At 29.5% G+C, this 18,380-nt stretch overlaps 1 protein-coding gene across 2 annotated transcripts in view; it reads right to left on the bottom strand.

Annotated features, from left to right (window-relative positions):
- Nucleotides 1–1,701: 1,701 nt before the first annotated feature.
- Nucleotides 1,702–18,380, bottom strand: part of LOC106458291 (WD repeat-containing protein 44-like) — a 54,818-nt gene continuing 38,139 nt past the window's right edge. For both annotated transcript variants that reach the window (XM_022384459.1, XM_022384460.1), the window contains exons 12-21: nucleotides 16,406–16,450; nucleotides 15,681–15,774; nucleotides 13,799–13,878; nucleotides 13,195–13,302; nucleotides 12,237–12,359; nucleotides 8,578–8,769; nucleotides 8,037–8,138; nucleotides 6,283–6,398; nucleotides 4,750–4,877; nucleotides 1,702–2,811 (exon numbers count right to left, since the gene is read on the bottom strand). In XM_022384459.1, coding sequence (XP_022240167.1) covers nucleotides 2,633–2,811; nucleotides 4,750–4,877; nucleotides 6,283–6,398; nucleotides 8,037–8,138; nucleotides 8,578–8,769; nucleotides 12,237–12,359; nucleotides 13,195–13,302; nucleotides 13,799–13,878; nucleotides 15,681–15,774; nucleotides 16,406–16,450 — 1,167 coding nt within the window. In that variant the 3' untranslated portion in view covers nucleotides 1,702–2,632. The remainder of the gene's footprint in view (nucleotides 2,812–4,749; nucleotides 4,878–6,282; nucleotides 6,399–8,036; nucleotides 8,139–8,577; nucleotides 8,770–12,236; nucleotides 12,360–13,194; nucleotides 13,303–13,798; nucleotides 13,879–15,680; nucleotides 15,775–16,405; nucleotides 16,451–18,380) is intronic.

The raw sequence follows: 18,380 nt of genomic DNA, 5'->3' as shown, positions 1-18,380 counted from the left end.
CAACACGAGGGAAGATGTCACGGCAGGAAAGGCTGCTACCCAGAAAGGTTGTTGGAACTGTGGAGAGCAAGGACATATGAAGAGCCAGTGTTACAAGAATACTACCAATAAGTCAGCCTCGGGGAAACCAGTAGTGGTTGGTGTCGAGGGACGCCCACCTACCCCCATTGTGAAAGTCCCAACAACTAAGTGTAAAATGGCAAGCACACATAGTGTCTTCGTGACAAGAGAGCTGGATGGTCAAAAGTGCAACTTTGTCATACATTCAGCATCTCAGCAAACCCTTGTGAAAATCAAGGTGCTGGATCCCAAAGGAGTACTAGAAGCCATACAGAAGCTCTATGGTGTGACAGGACATTATACAAGGTTGTGGGGACCAGTGTAGGTAACTATTGAGCTCATGGGCAAAAGTGTTCATGTTCAGGCACTTTACAGCAACAAGTAAGCTTTGTTCAGCCATTTTTATTGAAGAATTTGTGAAAAAGGCTTTATAGAGCTGAGGAACGAAATCCTGTACCATGTTTTGTGTGGGATTTTGGATGGAGATATGGGCTTTACTCCCTAATAGTATGGGAATTATGGCTAATTCAGTCATGCTGGTGGGCAAGAAGTTCAAATCTCTATTCAGAATTTAAAAAATGAGAGTACAGGAAAGATTTTTTTGGCAATCAACCCATCATACATCTCTCCCTGGGTGTTAATAACTTGTTAATTTGTAATCATAAATTTTTGCAAGAAAATAATGAATTCCTTTTATTTTAGTGCCATTTTATCTTGTAAGTAGTCTTTGCTTTTATGCTTAAAAATGTTGTGGGATGCATTTAATCCAATCTTCAGTTTACAACAAAACACAATAATCAATTCTGAGTGGCCTGCTTCAAACAAACATTCCACTTATCAATAGATCTTGAACTGGCTTATTAACTGGTCAATTTTGGTGCAATAACAAGGATCTTGCATGTTTTCTTTTGGAATTAAAGTATATGATTGGAATGAAGATGACTGGTAGTTTAAGGAGAAACTGTAAAGACAGAGTAAGCACTTTAAAAAGGTCTGTGGACAACATACACAAGTTTTAAGTTCTTCATACAAATATTAAAATGCTGTTGAATCACAATAAAGTAGTTGAAGTATGAATGATTTCACTTGTCTATCTTTTCTGTGATAAACGTATTTTTAAGTGCTTACATCATTCAACTTTTGTGCATATATTGCTTTATTTCAAAATTTTAAGGCTAGTGATGTAAAAATGAATCATCTTTGGAAAGTCTTCCCTGCAATGTCATGAAAACTGGTTTTAGGGAAAGAAATCCAACTATAGTTTCATCTTTTCAAAATAAGATTTTTCTTGGTTACTAAGCAAAACTATTCACGCATGTCATGATTCATATGTGTGAAGAAAAAGTAGAATATTATATTAATTTTATAATTCAATGGTATGTTCCAAGTTAACATAACTCTATAAAATGAAACAAAAAGTATTCGCTAAATGAACATAGTTGCACAACATTTATTATATAATTTACTAATAAAAAATGTACAAGATATTTTCAAGTACTGTGGTCTTTTACATCATGTTCAGCATTTATATAAACTTGTTCATGGTGAGAAATTAACAGACATTTTATCAGCAACATATACTTCCAATACATGGCATTCACTTGTAAATATACTCGCAAATAATTAACTCACAAAAAGGTATCATTATTGAAACAACTTTATTACATTTGATTACGAAAAAAATATTCAAAATTCCTGATATGAAGCAACAATATTACACTTCATTTGCTATAATTATTTAACTCAAAAGATAAAAACCAAAGTTCATAAAACAAATTACAATTATGGATCCACTGATGGAGTAAGGATAATGTTAGTCACATCAATTTCTATAGTGGCAAATATTTACATGGATTTCAAATCAAGCTTGTCAGAAGTGTTCAATTCTTGTACGTTCCACACTTTTATTTAAATTATGTTTACCTCAGAAACATTATGGAATAATCTTTTAATGGTCTTGATAGATCATTATTGGTCTTCTTGTGTTTCCCAGTTAAAATATTTTCTGCTAACATTTAAAAAGCGTAATTAAACTAAACAATTGTAAAGCATCTCTAGCTATATCAATGTAAGCTAGCTAAAACTTAAGCATTGTGCAAAAAGAGTAAATAAATGATTGTCTAAGCTCAGCTGTCTGAAGATGTAAGGTAGTCAAATTTATGTTAAAGAATTAATTCAAAATGGATGCACCTAAATTCTGCTTCATATTTCTGTATGTAGATCACACTCAAGTTCATCTGTAAAGTTGGACCAAAGCCCAGTTTAATTGTTGGTATTTAGACAAAAGTACCAACTAGCTGTTGCCAGCTAGGTCAATGTCAAAAGTAAGTGAATATTTATCAACAGAACTGCATATAACTAGAAATTAGACTAAGTCAGCATCTTAACCAAGTTCCAGGTGTAAAGTCTCTGCTGAATGAATGGTTATTTTAATTTTAGGTCACAGAACCTAAGTCTATCCATATGTCTGTAGCTAGTCTCATCACAACCATCTAGATGTTTCTAACTGTAGTTTAGCTGGATTAAGTTGAACTAGCATTTAAGTTACAGGCAACAAATTTTCTTTCTAAGATTATATATTTGTGCTTCCTTTGGGCTTGGGCTTATTGAAAAAGATCTTGATATCACCACTAAAGTCTGCACTCACAAATACATATCCCACATGTTGTGTAGATTCGGTTTTATCAAGTTGTCTCATCACTAAGTTAGGGCTAGGAGCAAATACTGCTGTCGTCACAACTGCACTGTGAGCTGAAAAAATAAATATATCTTAATTAGTATCAAATATTTTAATTAATTCTTGTAAGACAAGCCAATCTGGAACAAATTTTAAAATTATTTTGTTGGGCTAGAATGCATAGAAAATGAAAAACAAATAATAATACTCATAGTTAATAACATAAAGTATTGCTTTGTATAAATGAAAGTGTCTCACCAGTTTAAAAGATTAAGATAGAAAAGACTCCTGTTTTTTGGACCTTATTTGACTTGTTTCAAAAGGGGTAAGTCACTGTGACCAACCTTGTAGCCACAAAGTAACAATTAGAGTTTCCATACTATAACCTTTAATAGGTTTTGTGTATCTTCATAAAATTTGGAAAGTTTTTAGTAAGCATTACAAGTTTTTTTTTATATACATAAAAAATCATATTTTTTAATTAAGTATTTTGAATAAAGATTTGTCCATGGATATGTGGATCCAGAGTGTTGACTGCTCTAAGTGCAAAGTGATTTTCATGTTAAGATTAAAAATAACTGTTTATGTGAAAATTTTCAAATTTCATTTGCATAACCCCTGAAACCTCAGTAACAATTTATATTCTATCAGTTATTTTCTCTACCATAACTCTGTAAAGACTCGGTCTATTTGACCAACTTTGTAACTCCCATAAAAGATATGAAACAAATCTAATAATCCTTTTTTTCTTTCTAGGATGGTTACATATTGTAACAGAAAACCATAGTTATTTATCCTAAATAGCTTAAAGTTCGTAATAGCCTACACCTGTATATACTTATTTTTGTTTTATTGCCCTTTGAATCATACCTAACTAATAATCCAACCACACACACATTGTAATTCACTTGGCAAACACATAGCTTACTTTAACGATAAATGATGTAATGCACTAGCTGCTTTGTGAAGAATTATTATTACTATTTTGTCATTATCTTACCTAATCTAACCTAAAAAGTTTCTAATTTTTACATTTAAGTTACTTTTATAACAATAAATAAAAAATATACCTGAAAAACAAGAAATATAGTATTTATATTTGATTTTGTTATTTTACTATTGGTTGCCAATGAAATTTAAGCCTACTTCTTTTTATAATGATGGTACTAGAACACAAAACTTTTATTTACTTAAATAATGCATCTAAGAAAACAGAATAATGACCTACAAAAAACAAAATAAATGTTCTATAACTATTATAATTTAACTGGCTTTCTAACTAAGGCAAGAGGGGCTTAAAATAATTATCTAATCTGCTTGATCTGAACCCCTTGAGATAAACTTTCAAATTGAAAATGAAACTGACAATAGTTAGTAACTAAAATAACATAGCATTATATGTCATTAGATAGATTAAAACTATGTCTTTTTATTGTTTAAATATAATACAGTATAAAACATCAGAGAGAAAGAATTATTGGCAATTTATGAAAGAGAGAATGTAACAGGTGGGTGTAGCAAGCAAGTAAATAAATAAGATTGAATGCTATGAAGATTAGACTTTGCCTTAGTAATATCTATATTATAATGAGCAATTTACATTATATTCCCTACTTCAGAGAGAGGTGATAAAAAAAAATTAGAGAAGGGGAAAAGACCTAGAGAACAAATGTCACAATTTTTCATACTAGGGAGAACTGAGTATTTAAACAAATATTTCCTTATAATATTAAGAACTTAAACTTATTTGACTTACTTGTAAGGAGAGAGTTAATAGATATTTTGCATTTTCATGGTAATTATACTAAAAATAAATCAATATACAATATTTCTAAAAGATTCAAACAATTAATCAAAAGAAATTGGCAGCAATTTTATTCAGCACTTTATGAACCTTGAAATCTGGCACTAGTACAACATTGCATTTTGTATCTATATAATTAGCAAGATTCTTTTACAAAGAAGTAAAACAAATTTTCATGTTAGTGAAATCATTGCAACTAAAAATCAACCTTTGATTCCTTCCCAGTAAATATTGCGATCTCTACGGGCAGAGGAAAACTTGGAAAAGTCATGACTGGTTTTCCAAATGTAGATAAACTGATTTTCAGATCCACTGATGATATATTTTCCATCATGACTGAAAAATAAAAGAAACAGCATTTAATAGAGTTGTTAATAATGATTTTGCTTTAAATCTTTAACAATTTCAATTTATAAGATATGTAATATTAGAACTAGGATTTACTTGTTTTCAGTGTTCAGATTGGCTTATTTTTTGTTTTATACATATGTATTTATTAAACCATACATTTCTAGGGGTATTTCATCACTATCTTCACACAGTACAAGTCTGTATATAAATCTATACAAATGTTTATACGATTTAATTTTTTTTGACAAGTAAGGCAGGCTGAACTGGTAACATATGTGTTGAAAACATAATTTAGTAAACAAAAATTAGCTTATAAATATTGTAGTTATTTTAATTTTTAAAAACTATGAACAAAATTATATCAAATATGTAGAAAAAAAATTCTGAGCTAACATATTTGAAAGGAATGTCCAATTGTCCAGAAGAATGTAAAGAAAACACAGGTAAAGGGTCCTCAGAAGGAGGTATGGTATAAGCTAGTCAGTCAAGCCAGTTAAAAAACAAATCAAAAAAGCATGTAGTTAACAAAACAAGGAGTGAAAAAAAAATGGACTTCTTAGCTAATGGCATTCTTTAGAGAGGAAGCTACTTATTGCACAATCTCTATTTGCAGCAAAAATAACAAACCAATCATTATTCTTGACTGTTTAATGCAAACTGGAGTTTATTACAGGACATTTTAATACATGTAAATAAAATAACAACCTATGTCTCCAGAATGTAACTTTATTAGCTCAATATTTCGCTATTACAGCTTCGTCAGGAGCTATCAATTTCCTACCAGTTCACTAATCCAGTTCAGTCTAAATCAAAACACTGTTAACAGTAACTTGATTTACTGTTAACAGTGTTCCAATTTAGAATGACATGGTAGGAAATTGACAGCTCGTGACAAAGCTGTAATAATGAAATATTGAGCTAATAAAGTTACATTCTGGAGATAGAGGTCATTATTTTATTTACATTTATAACAACCCAATCACTAAGTAGAGTGAGGAAGGATTAAACTGATGAATATAATTTGCTGGATTTTATTTCACTCAAATAATACAAATATCATAAAACTAGTTTGAAAGAAACAACATCAGTTACAATAATTATATGAGACACAGTCTAGAAAAAAAATCTTGCTGAGAAAATCATGACATGTTTAGACATATTATGTATCAAAATGTATTCAATAATACTTTTCCTACTTAGGATTTAAACCTTAAACTAGCTTTGTTATTAGTAATTTATCTTACTGTTTGTATCTTTGTCAGTTTTAAGAATATCTAATATCTCGAAAACATTTTGTATATGTCAGTATGGATTCCTCAGGTTGGTTGAGGAATATTAATACTCAAAAGCCTGTAAAATAAGATAATGTAAAACTATAACTTCATCTTACCTGAAGCTTGCTCGAATCTGACTACTTATGTTGGTATAACCTTTGTATTTACAGGTGAGTGACAAATCTCTTAGATCATACAGTCTGATTCGTGAGTCATTTGAAGTGACAAGAATCTATAGATTGTAAATGCCAGAAAAAAATGTAAACCATAAAATATCTTATATGTCATTAAAAGTAATATGGATAGATGAATTAATCTTACTAGAATCTTATTCATAAACGCTACCAAGCACCTATTTTAGAAATTATGTACAGATGTTTCGAAAAGACACCATCTAATTTCTAAGTCATGCTGGGGCAAAATCCACTGTGAGACTATAGTTTCAAATTACCTGGTGAAGCTTTTATAAAATGGTACTGCTGAAGTAATCACTTCAACAGAATAAACAAAAAGTTATAATCTGTACAAGGAAGAAGGGGTGCTCTACAGCAAACAGATTGTGAGAAAGAAAATAATCTGAGCTTTTAGACATTTATGAATGTTAACTTTAGAAGCTTGGAATATTAAAATAAAAAATAGTCAGTTGAATTTCAGTTTTTGACACCACAAATTTAAAAATTCACTCTTTTAAAATAATCTGAGATGGAAACAAACATGTACAAAGACTATAGTTTTACTACTTTGTTTCATATGTTGACAAGTTTGATAAGTGCAGATAAAAAGTTTAAATATTTCTGCTCCTTGGCCTGGCCAGCAGAGAACAGTAATTCCCTGTTCTTTAAGTCATCATTTTGCAACTTGGGCTGAATAAGCAGAAACCTTATCTTTCACAACAATACCACCAGTAAATAGGTACAAGATTTTGCTGTAGAATTGTATAGTAATGAGCAACAGTGTCTATCCCTCTGCATACCACCAGCTGTGATCATTCAGCTGCTTAAATGACAACCTATACTGTAACAAAAATACCACCTCATTTCGTTGTAGTTTGGAAGAAAGTTCAATGAAGTTCTTGGAGGGATTGTTGCCAAACCTACACGTGTCTACTCTCCAAAAATTGTAGAAATTTGGATTTGTTAGTAAATACTACTGTCCCAAAATTCAGGAGGGTTTGATAGCACCTATAAAGCCCACCAATGTTAACATACAATGCTGTCTGAGTGAGGAGTGGCTTTTGTCTAAATACTCTGCCATTGTAGGTCATACTAATGGGGTACAATTGCTCCTGTCCTGCAACAGCAGTAGTAATTAGATGTGAGGTATTCTCCACACTTTTCCTCATAACTCAAAGAGTCTATACTGTTGGTCTGAGGTACCCATATTGTTATTTCCAAGATGTTTACCATGATCAATGTTACTGCAAATGGCATGATAATTTTAATCAATTTTGACTGTTCTCCTAAGATAAATCTAACCATAAGACCACATAAAAATGCAATTAATTTTTAGGGCCCTTTGTTTGCAGCATGGCTGTTTCTATGTACTGTGGTCTTCACTAAGTTATACCCGTATTTAATACTTTGAGGTTATTTGCATACGACATCACAGAGATTGACTTTCATTCTTGGGGAGTGTCTATTTATTTAGTAATAGGTTGTGTACATCAAAACAAAATTCTAAATCTTGACATTTTCAGTTATAGTTTTTATTTTGTAAGTGATTTGAGGGAAAATATCAGAGAAGGTTTTTTAAAAATATAATGTTTTTTTTGCCCTCATAAAAAATATGATACCAAGTTGTTTTACTTCATTGAAATATATTTATCTCAAAAAGATTCAGAAATAAATATTAAATTTATTAGAACAACAACCTTATCTTCTCCGGGCATGGATTCAATTCCACTGATCTTCCGTCCCTGAGCATTTTTTCCCCGAGTAGACCTAACGTTAATCTGGGTGTAGTATTTCAGTTGCTAAAAAAACATTTAATACTCAATATTTCTAAAAGTTAAGAAACATAGTAATCAATACACAAGTCTGTAAGAGGCAACTAACATGAGTTACTATGTAAGACGCAATCTAGAGTTGAACATGCATTTTCACATATAACTTTCATTACTCTACTATCCACCAACTATGGTTTATATTTCCAGTGTATAGTATAAATTTGCTTCACAAAACAACTGATTATTTATCCAAAAACATACTGGTATACTTACTTTGAATTTAATCATTATACAAGTTCAATAATATTTGAACCTATAGAATTTTTTCAGACATAAAGCTTTTTATTGATGAAAACTTTTAAAACTTGAGAATTTATAAGACTTTCTAATAAACAAACTTGATGTTTAAAAATTAAAATTACAGAAAATAATCAGACACAAAGGCCCTAGTTACTACTGAACTAACCTCAGTGTTATAAAAGATACAACGACCATCATATGAACCAACAACAGCAAACTTTCCATTTTGGCAGAAACTGGCAGCTGTGATGAGTTTTGTATTTCCATCCACTTCATTCCACAGAGCAACTTTCTTATCAGGAATGTTCCACAAACGAAGTTTCCCATCTAACGAACCACTCAGGAAATACCTGTCATCCTAGATAGAATTTTTGTTTTACTATTGCTATATAAAAGTGACAAATAATTTAAAATGCCTAAAACTATATATGAATTTTGTCATAAGCCAATAGGTTACTACAGTAATAAAACAGAACTCACACACTAAATTTACATGCCTAAGGTTTCAGGGCAAATAATTATCCACATTTTTATTAGTATTCAAACTGATTGGACATTATATAATGAAAAACTAATTTACCATTAAAAAATAAAGAAAGAGCTTAATCCCTCATACTGTCATATTCTTACATAAAGGGTACCTCTAAAACCTTATGATAATTGTTTAGGACTGAAAACTACAATACAATTCATATAATAGAACTACAGCTGGAACAGTTTGACTAAACCTTGACAAAAACTTATTTGAGTGAATTCAGCTACGAAATGCTAATTTAAATTGTGCATTAATATAAAATAATAATGATAGAGAGAGAAGGAGTCATAGATTTGTGATAGACAATAAAACACAAAACTTATTATCTTGCAACAAATCTTGTGCTAGAACCACTAGGTTTTGATAACTAAGTTTTTTACTTCATACACATTTCAGTTGTATAGTATTACAGTCATCTAAACTGAACTGTCAGTTAAAACTCATACCAAAACACAGTAAGAGAAAAATAAATAACATTATTAAAAATTAATAATTTGATATTAAACCACACTATGACTGAAGGAAAATGAACTAAGAAGCGACACCATTCTCAAGAACAAAACAAAAGGAGGTTATGAAAAGTAAGCAATTTGTAAGTTTAAGAGGATTCTGCTCCATTGAGAGGTGTAGTTAAAGCTTTTTCACTTGAACTTATGTACATGAAACCTTCAAAATCAGTTCATAATGCATTAACAGAAATGTACAGCTTTTTTGTTAATAAACATCAATCTTAAGTTTTCCACAAATATCTTACAATCTACTAATTATCAACAAACACTATTCACTTTACAATTCAAGATATTTACCTGATCTATTTTCTACTTATAAAATACTGCAATAAGCAATACATTATTGAAACATATGATGATTGATATTACCTTTAAAAAAAAACTCAGCATAAAACAGACTTGTAATAAAACACAATTTATGTAGAAAACTTGTCAAAGTTTCACATGATATAATAAAATTACATTTTAAAGTATTTTTCTGCCACAGAAACTAAGGAAAGTTTTTTATTATATCTGAATGTAATATGTAACTGTTATTTAACTCTGATTAACATAACTAGTATCCTACCAGTACATAAGATTTGTCATAAAATTTGAGCTCAGTAACTTGTTTGAAAAAAATATGATTACCAATATAAGATGTTGTTTTACAAAGAATCACATAAGCAGTAACTAAAATAGAATTTTTAGACAAATTATAGTAAACATCAGAGGCACTGGAACCAAGGTGCTGTAACACCCCCACTTTTACATAGTTGACTTATAAAGGAACTGTAAATTATATTGTTATATTAATTTTCTGGGGAGCATGCCCCCAGACTTCCCTAGATTGAGCTGCCTTTGGCAGCATAGGAGCTGCTTTTAGCATCTCTTTGTACTTTCAATCTCTCATTGTCAAATCTAAATGTTTAGCCAAGCTTTGCAACTCATTCCTACACTACTGAACATTACATACAAAGTTAAAGTAATATAGGGATCTCTTAAACAAAAGTCAAAATGTAAAAACTAATTGATGTAAGTAAAAATCCAGAAGTAAAAGCTGTTAATGCTAGAAACACTTGGCAGTCTGAATTATTAATCATGCATATCACCATACTTTCTTTCAGTATGAGTTATAACTAATGATTCATTTCAGATTAATTCAACACTATACCACTGTTTACTAAACCACAGAAATACTTTCTTTTCACCACATATGGATAAGAAAAATATTTTATCTAAAATATTGTGAATAACATATACAAATCTCTTTCATATGTTGTATTAAGAATTAGCACAAAGGAAAGGTAACATCTTATTAGGGTTGACTGTATTTAAATCTCTCGCCACAGGGTCGGTCGAATTGACTGACTTCATAATCATTTTTCACTTGTTATAGATCATGTACTATAACTTTTAATACAGTAAGTGTATCTTAACATAATTTGGCAAGTTTTCAGTAAACATTACAAGGCTTTATACACAAAAAATCAAATATTTTAATCAAATACTTTTACTAAAGAATTTTGTACTAGTCTGAGTGCAAAGTGATTTTCACGTTAAGATTAAAAAATACTTTTCTTTGATTTAAAATCTAAATTTTCATTTGCATAATCCTTAAAACCACATAAATAAATTTCAAACTTTTTCCAATAAAACTTTATATCTTATCTTTTATTTTCTCTACCCTAACTCTATAGAAGGACTGACCTATTCATCACAAAAAAAGAATCTAAATAAATCTAAATTACCCCTTTTCTCTTTCTAGAATGACTTCAAACTGTAACATGAAACTACATTTATCCTAAATAGCTTTAAAATCATAACAGTATACATCGATTTACATTTACATTTTACTGTTTTATTGCACTTTTAACAATGTTTAACTAATATTCATAGTATATATAGTTGTAAATCACATGGCAAGCGTGCAGCTCATGCTACAGTAATAAATTACATAACACATAGACTATTCCTGAGCATACATCATGAAAAATTATTATTATTTATTTTGCCTTAACTAAGCTAAAAAGTTTCCAACTTTTACATTTTAGTTACTTTTATAATAATAAATAAAGAATACAAATGAAAAACAAGAAATAAAGTACATACCTGGATCATCTTTACTTTTTTTTTTTATATCAATCGTACTACTACATTAAATAATTTTTTATTTAAGTACCTAACAAACCAAAGAATGCAGAATATAACAAGCAAAATGCAGACAATGCCCCACAACTATCACACTTTTTCTGGCTTTTTAACTATGTGACAAGAGCCATTTCTCAAAGAGAGGATGTGACAAGTGGGTGTAGCAAGAGGAGTCTGATTTTCTATTTTATGGTTCTGTAACCAAATAAGTTTGAAGGCTATTAATGTAATGATTTGCATGAACGATGACAACATTATAATAAGTAATTTTCATTAAATTTCGTATTTCTTGGAGGGGTGGTAAATAAATTAGAGAAGAGGGGATGCCTAGAGAGAAAATGTCACAATTCTCACACTAGACGAAATTCCAGATTTTTAAAAATATTGCCACATAAAATTAAGAACTTAAAACTTGTATACCATTAAAATTTGATTAGCTATGTTTTATGCCAAATTCATTTGTATACCATGATAAGAAAGTAGTTTGATTAAACTTTGAATGTAACTCACTGAAATCTTGTGACATGCACAGAAAAAGATGCCTGTAGTGAGAGGGTTAAACATGCTCCATATGAAATTATACAACAAAAATGGTTTTGCAATTCTTCAAATTAAAGCTACATGAGCAATAAACATACAGATCATACATACTCTAGGATGAAAGGCTATGGCAGTTACAAAGTCAATGTGTTGAAAGCAACATAAGCATTCCCTTCGAGAAATGTGCCACAATCTGACAGTCTTGTCCATAGATGAGGAAAGGATAAAGTAGTTCTGGAAAAAAAAAATGTGTTTAATGAGAATTATTCAGAGCTTTTAGTTAAAATACTAGATTACCTAAGTCAACAATGATTTATCTTAATCCATATATCATATTTTGTAACTCTAAATTTATATTAAGATTTATACAATTATCTATTGTATATAAACCTTTTTATAAATACTAAGAATAATGAAACCTAATAATATGTCCTGGAAAGGTGTGCATATGAAAACAAACTCAATGAAACAATTCAAATTTGTGAAGTTCAACTATTGTGATAAATATGACACTGTTAGAGGAATTATGGTATAGGTTTAGTGGAATTCCTTAAAACTTCCACAAACAAGTTTTAGTGCTATAAAAATACTTTAAATACATACATACATACATGTGGATGTTCTTAATACTATTAACAAATTTGGCTGGGAATGCTGTGTTTTTATATTATATTAGTATTATTTTCAGCCTTGATATCTATAGTTCATTAGTTGCCTGCATTTTGGAAGCTAAAGCCTACTTCAGTGGAAAAGTTTTACTTAACATGCTTCATTAATTTCTTTCTTAAATGTTTCCTTACTTTCTAAGAAGTAACCTTCCCACAACTAGCTGTAATGAAACAATGAAAGATACCATAGATGTGGGACACTGTGGGTATGATCACTTGTATCTGATTTTCTTGCATCAAGTGAGGCAAGCATGTCAAAGTTAAATCTGATATATGATGTATCCACACCACTTGTATTGAATTGCTCTGGTTTTGTTACTATATATATAAATAAAAATATTTCCAATACTTTTCTATAATTATATTCAGGATTCAACCAAACATACAATCATTTTACTCACTTTAGACCATGATACATCCAACAAATCAGCTGTATGACCCTCATAAGTACAGAATGGCTTTGACATGAAAGGCCCATCAACTGTAGACTCTACAGCTTCTTCTCCAACCTGAAATATTTAAAGATCTTGATAAATCAAAGATATACTTGAAAATGTCAGTAATTTCTAAAAAACATTGCTCATCAAATGACTGAGATATGTACAATTTCCTTTGTTCTTGCATTGTTTCCTTTTTAATTGTGCAAATAGATTATCTCCTTTCCAATAACAACATCTGTCTGCATTTAAGTAAAACAAAGAAAGCTTTTTTCTTATTGTATGAACAGATTATCAAGCTATAAAATGTTAAATTGTTATTCATCTAAGAAAGATCACATTTCTTTTTATGAGACAATGAAGTTATCATAATTTATTGATATGTCTAATGTAAATCTGAGAAACAGCTGCCCATAAAAAATATATGTTTCAACTACAACTGGCTAATATGATATTCCTCTGTTGTAACAGAGTAAATTAGGTTTTTCTTTTACTGTTATAAATCATATTACCATACCAGAATATTTTTTGGAATAAATTTCAGAAAAAAACATAAGTTACTCCTTACCGCTGTCACAGTTTTGCTTGCTTCTTCTCCTGACAACTGGGATGTTAAACTCTCTTGAGATGGGGCTGGGGATACTCGTGCTGAAGTTTAGCATTTTAAATATATTAAATTAAAAGCATAAATGCATCACGCAAGATGTTCTGAAATGTGTAGACCATATTTATGATCTAATTTTAATTAAGCTCTATGTATAAAAATACTTTTGGTATATAACAAAGATTACATTTTTCAAACAATAACAAGTTTGGCAATATGCATGTGCACAAATCCCAAAAATTTACAGTTTGCAAAATATTTCTTCTTAGAAGAATTAAACAAAAATGTGAAACTTTAAGAAGAGGTTCACTTTATAGCTGTTAAGTTCAAACACAGACTTTGATGACTTTCTAATAACATTTGCTATTGTCATTACTATAACTTTAAAGACACAAGTAACTATAAAATTGACAATACTTTAGTTTTTATACACTTAATAATATATGATCTTCTCAGCTAAATAGTATTGTTTTGCAAAACATGAAGACTTTTACACAAGTAAGTATAATTAAACATGAGATTTAACAAAAAAAAAGTGTATGACATGATGTTTTTTATACAACTGCTTTAAATATCATTTTAGCTAACATTTCATTGCTAAGATTACACCAACCTGTACATGCAAGTTGGTCGATTTTTCTGCAATATGCACACTGCATATTACTGTTACATATCTATAAAGCACTAAAATGGCCAAGAAAAATACATATATACAGTTTAGCAAAACCATTTTTTTTCTTTTAAATGAATTACTGTATTAGCAGACATATCCCAGCTTCTTCAACCATAAATGGAAGAAGTTTTTATAATTACAAATCTTGTTGTTTCACATTGAATATTACAATATACTTCTTTTAGCAAAAATGCTCATTCAGATAGACACTGATCTGTGAATGCATACCTTCATCATTTCCACTGAGCTCTTGAAAGTGGTTTAAGAAGCCAATTGTGCTTTTCCAAATAATTTGCCATTTTCTATCAAATTTATATTCACCTTTCCATCCAAGAACATTTATTGGTTTTTCACAGAAGAAAAATAATGACACCAAATTTTGAAAAATTTGGGGTTTCTTCTCTAAAATTACTGCCAAAATATATTTACAAGTGAAATGTTGAGATTTCAAATTTTATTTAAATTTGTTTTGGATAAAGCAAAAAAGAGAAATTCAAAACTGCTAACCCTAATGTTTTATTTTTGTATGCTACGAAAAAGCAATATGTTGACTTAATGAGTGTCCTTCCTTATATATTTATTTTATTGAAGTAATTATTTTGGCAGTGAAATTGCTGTACACAAGAAGGTCACCTTTTGTAATTACAGACAACAGTTTTATTACTTCACATGAAGCCCGTGGGCAATGTTAGAGATTTATATTTATCTGTTTTGAACAGATGTCCACAAGTCATAAAAGAAGTAGATAGAAAAGTTTAGATATATAAGATAAATATCATCTATATTATATTAATTTTAATGTTTTAGATAATATTTCATTGCACCATTTCTTCGAACAAATTGGCTTAGTACATGACATTACTAGGTCTACTATAGTCTATGCATAAAAACTGGCTTTCAGGTCAACAGTTATAGGGGGTCATACACAATGATGTAGTAAATAGCTCCATTATATAGTGTTCTTATTCTATCAGAAATCCTAAATTGACCACAACAACCTAACTTGTATTTTGAGAGCCCACATAGTTATCATGCCATGTATTTGAACGGTCCGTGTTTTACACATGGTTTTTTTTTTTAGTTATTAACTTTTATTAATGCAAAATAGCAGTATACTTGCCACTATGCTGGAAATTGTTAAAAACTCCACTAAAAAATGAATAAAAAATGTACCTTCAGCATTATACTTTTGTCTCATGTCATCAAAATATGCATATGAATCCCGCAGCACCCAGATTCGCAATACATGATCTTGCCCAGCTGTGGCCTGTCAATAAAACAAATTATTTTAATCTGTTTCTCATATTTCTAAAATAACATAAGTTAGGTTTTAAGTAGAAAATTTTCTTCTTTGCATGTAGTTATTCAACTTCTAGTAAAATGATACGATCAAGTGTCTATGTGTCTATCATTTGGGATAACAATACAGGGCTACGACATTAAATGTATCTAATATGAATATTTTTCTGAATATCAAATGATAGTTATATTTCATTGATTGAAAAAATCTGAAGTAGATAATATAATATCTATGTGTAATTTAAAAACTTATTAATCTATGTTATTCCTAAAAAGTCATCCAAAAAATGTAATTAAATAAATAATATATATATTAAATAATGAAATTATTACCACAATAAAGTAAAGAACCCTATAATCAACCATATACTACAATCTGTTTACAAAATACTTAGAAAAATAGTAAAATACATTCAACAGTTGTAATTCTTATGTAAAAAAAAAAAGTCTAATCTGAATACTTGGCTGTTAACTACAATGACCATCGAAATTGGTTGTTTGCCTTACAAAAAACATTTGATACATACATATATAGCTTTATACACACTAATTAAAAATAGTATAACACTATCATACTGATAAATATATGTTTTACTTACTAAAAGCCTTCCACAAGATGAAAACTTCATAGTCCAAATAGCACCCTAACACAGAAGATACAAATTATTAAATACAATAATCAATAATGATTCTATAGTCTTGGTAATTTTATAAGTTCTTACAAACACCAGAATTTTGCATTATATATATATATATATGTTTGTTTTTTACTCTTCACGTGGAAATCAGTTTTAACTTTCTCAATATGGGCTCAGCTGAGTTCGTGACCACAAACTGAGTTTTATAGTTTCCATACTATAATTTCTAATATTTTTTGTGTATCTTCACAAAATTTTGCAAGATTTCAGTAATCATTAATTCATTTGTAGACAGAAAATCTGCATTTTTAATGAGGTATTTTCATTAAAAACTTTTCCATGAACATAAGGAGTCAAAGTGATATTCATGTTAAGATTAAAAATACTATTCTTCATCTCAAAAATATCACATTTCAATTCTGTAAACTTGAAAACCTCCTAAATAAATTTCAAACATTTTCTTCAGTAAAATTTTATACTTTGTCTGTTATTTTCTCTACCCTACCTCTATATATGAGGTTGGTCAATTTTACTGACCTCATAACCACAAAAAAAAAACAACCTTTTTTCTTTCTTTCTAGAATGACTTGAAATTGTAACATGAAACTACATTTGTTTATCCTTAATAGTTTTAAACTTGTAACAGTATATATCTGTTTATACTTATGCTTAAAGTTTATTGCTATTTGAACAATGTCTAACTAATATTCTTGTTACAAGTTGTAAATCACTCTATCAAATTACATAATGCTCGAGCTACTCACGAGCATGCTTCATGAAACTGATCAATATCATTACTCTTTATTTTACCCAATCCAACCTTATCTAACCTAAAAAGTGTCTAATTTTTACATTTTAGTTACTTTTATGATAATAAATAAAGAATATACATGAAAAACAAGAAATAAAGTGCTTACCTGGGTCTTTTTTTTTTTTTATACTAGTGGTACTACTGCACTAAATAATTGTATATCTAATTAAATAATGCCCCAAAGAACAGAAGGATAACATGCAAAAAGCAGACAATGACCCAAAGCTATCAAATTTTTTCTGGCTTCTAACTATGTAACAAGAGCTGTCAAAAATTCAGCTAAGTTTGTTGAATGTGTTTTCGATTAAAATAAAGTTTGAAATGGAAGTGAAATAGACAATTCTCTGTACAGTAAAAAATGTAATATAATAAATCATTTGATAGATTAAAACATTGGCTTTTTATTGTTATATATATATAATATAATATTACACATTAAGAGAAAACTATTGGCAATTTCTGAAAGAGAGGATGCAACAGGAGGGTATGGAAAGAGGGGTCTGATTTCCTATTTTATGGGTCTGTAACCAAACAAAATTGACAGATATAAAAATTATGCTTTGCTAGCAATGACAACATTATAATGAGTAATTAACATTAAATTGTGTACTTTTCAGAGGAGTGGTAAATAAGTTAGAGAAGAGGGAGATTGCCTTATAATATTTAGAACTTAAAACTCGCATAATACAAAAATTTGGATTATTAGCTATGTTTTATGTCCAGTTTATTCGTATACTATGATAAAAAAGTATTTTAATTAAATTTTGAATGTAAATCACTAAAACCTTGTAACATGCACAAAAAAGATGCTCATAGTGAAAGTATTAATTTGAAAAACAAATATACTTTCACAGCTGACACATTTATCACTAGACATCATAGTTTCTTTCCAACAGCACTGAAGATCTTTCTGAAAGTAACACAACTTGCAGTAATTAAAGTCTCAAGTCTGAGAGGTTTTAGAAATCTGGCAAATGTTTAGTAGCCAACACAACAATCAAATTGATTTTTTAAACTTATCACAATTGAAGCTGTAATGTAACATTGCTCTAGGAAGGAGGGTACAAAAAAAAAACAGTACAATGCAGTACTTTATATTAGGTCATCAAGAAATTAATGTAGTGT

Source organism: Limulus polyphemus, unplaced genomic scaffold (genome assembly GCF_000517525.1).
Source record: "Limulus polyphemus unplaced genomic scaffold, Limulus_polyphemus-2.1.2 Scaffold440, whole genome shotgun sequence".
NCBI lineage: Eukaryota > Metazoa > Arthropoda > Merostomata > Xiphosura > Limulidae > Limulus > Limulus polyphemus.
The sequence above is the reverse complement of the archived record's forward strand: the minus strand, read 5'-3'. Positions and strand labels throughout refer to the sequence as shown.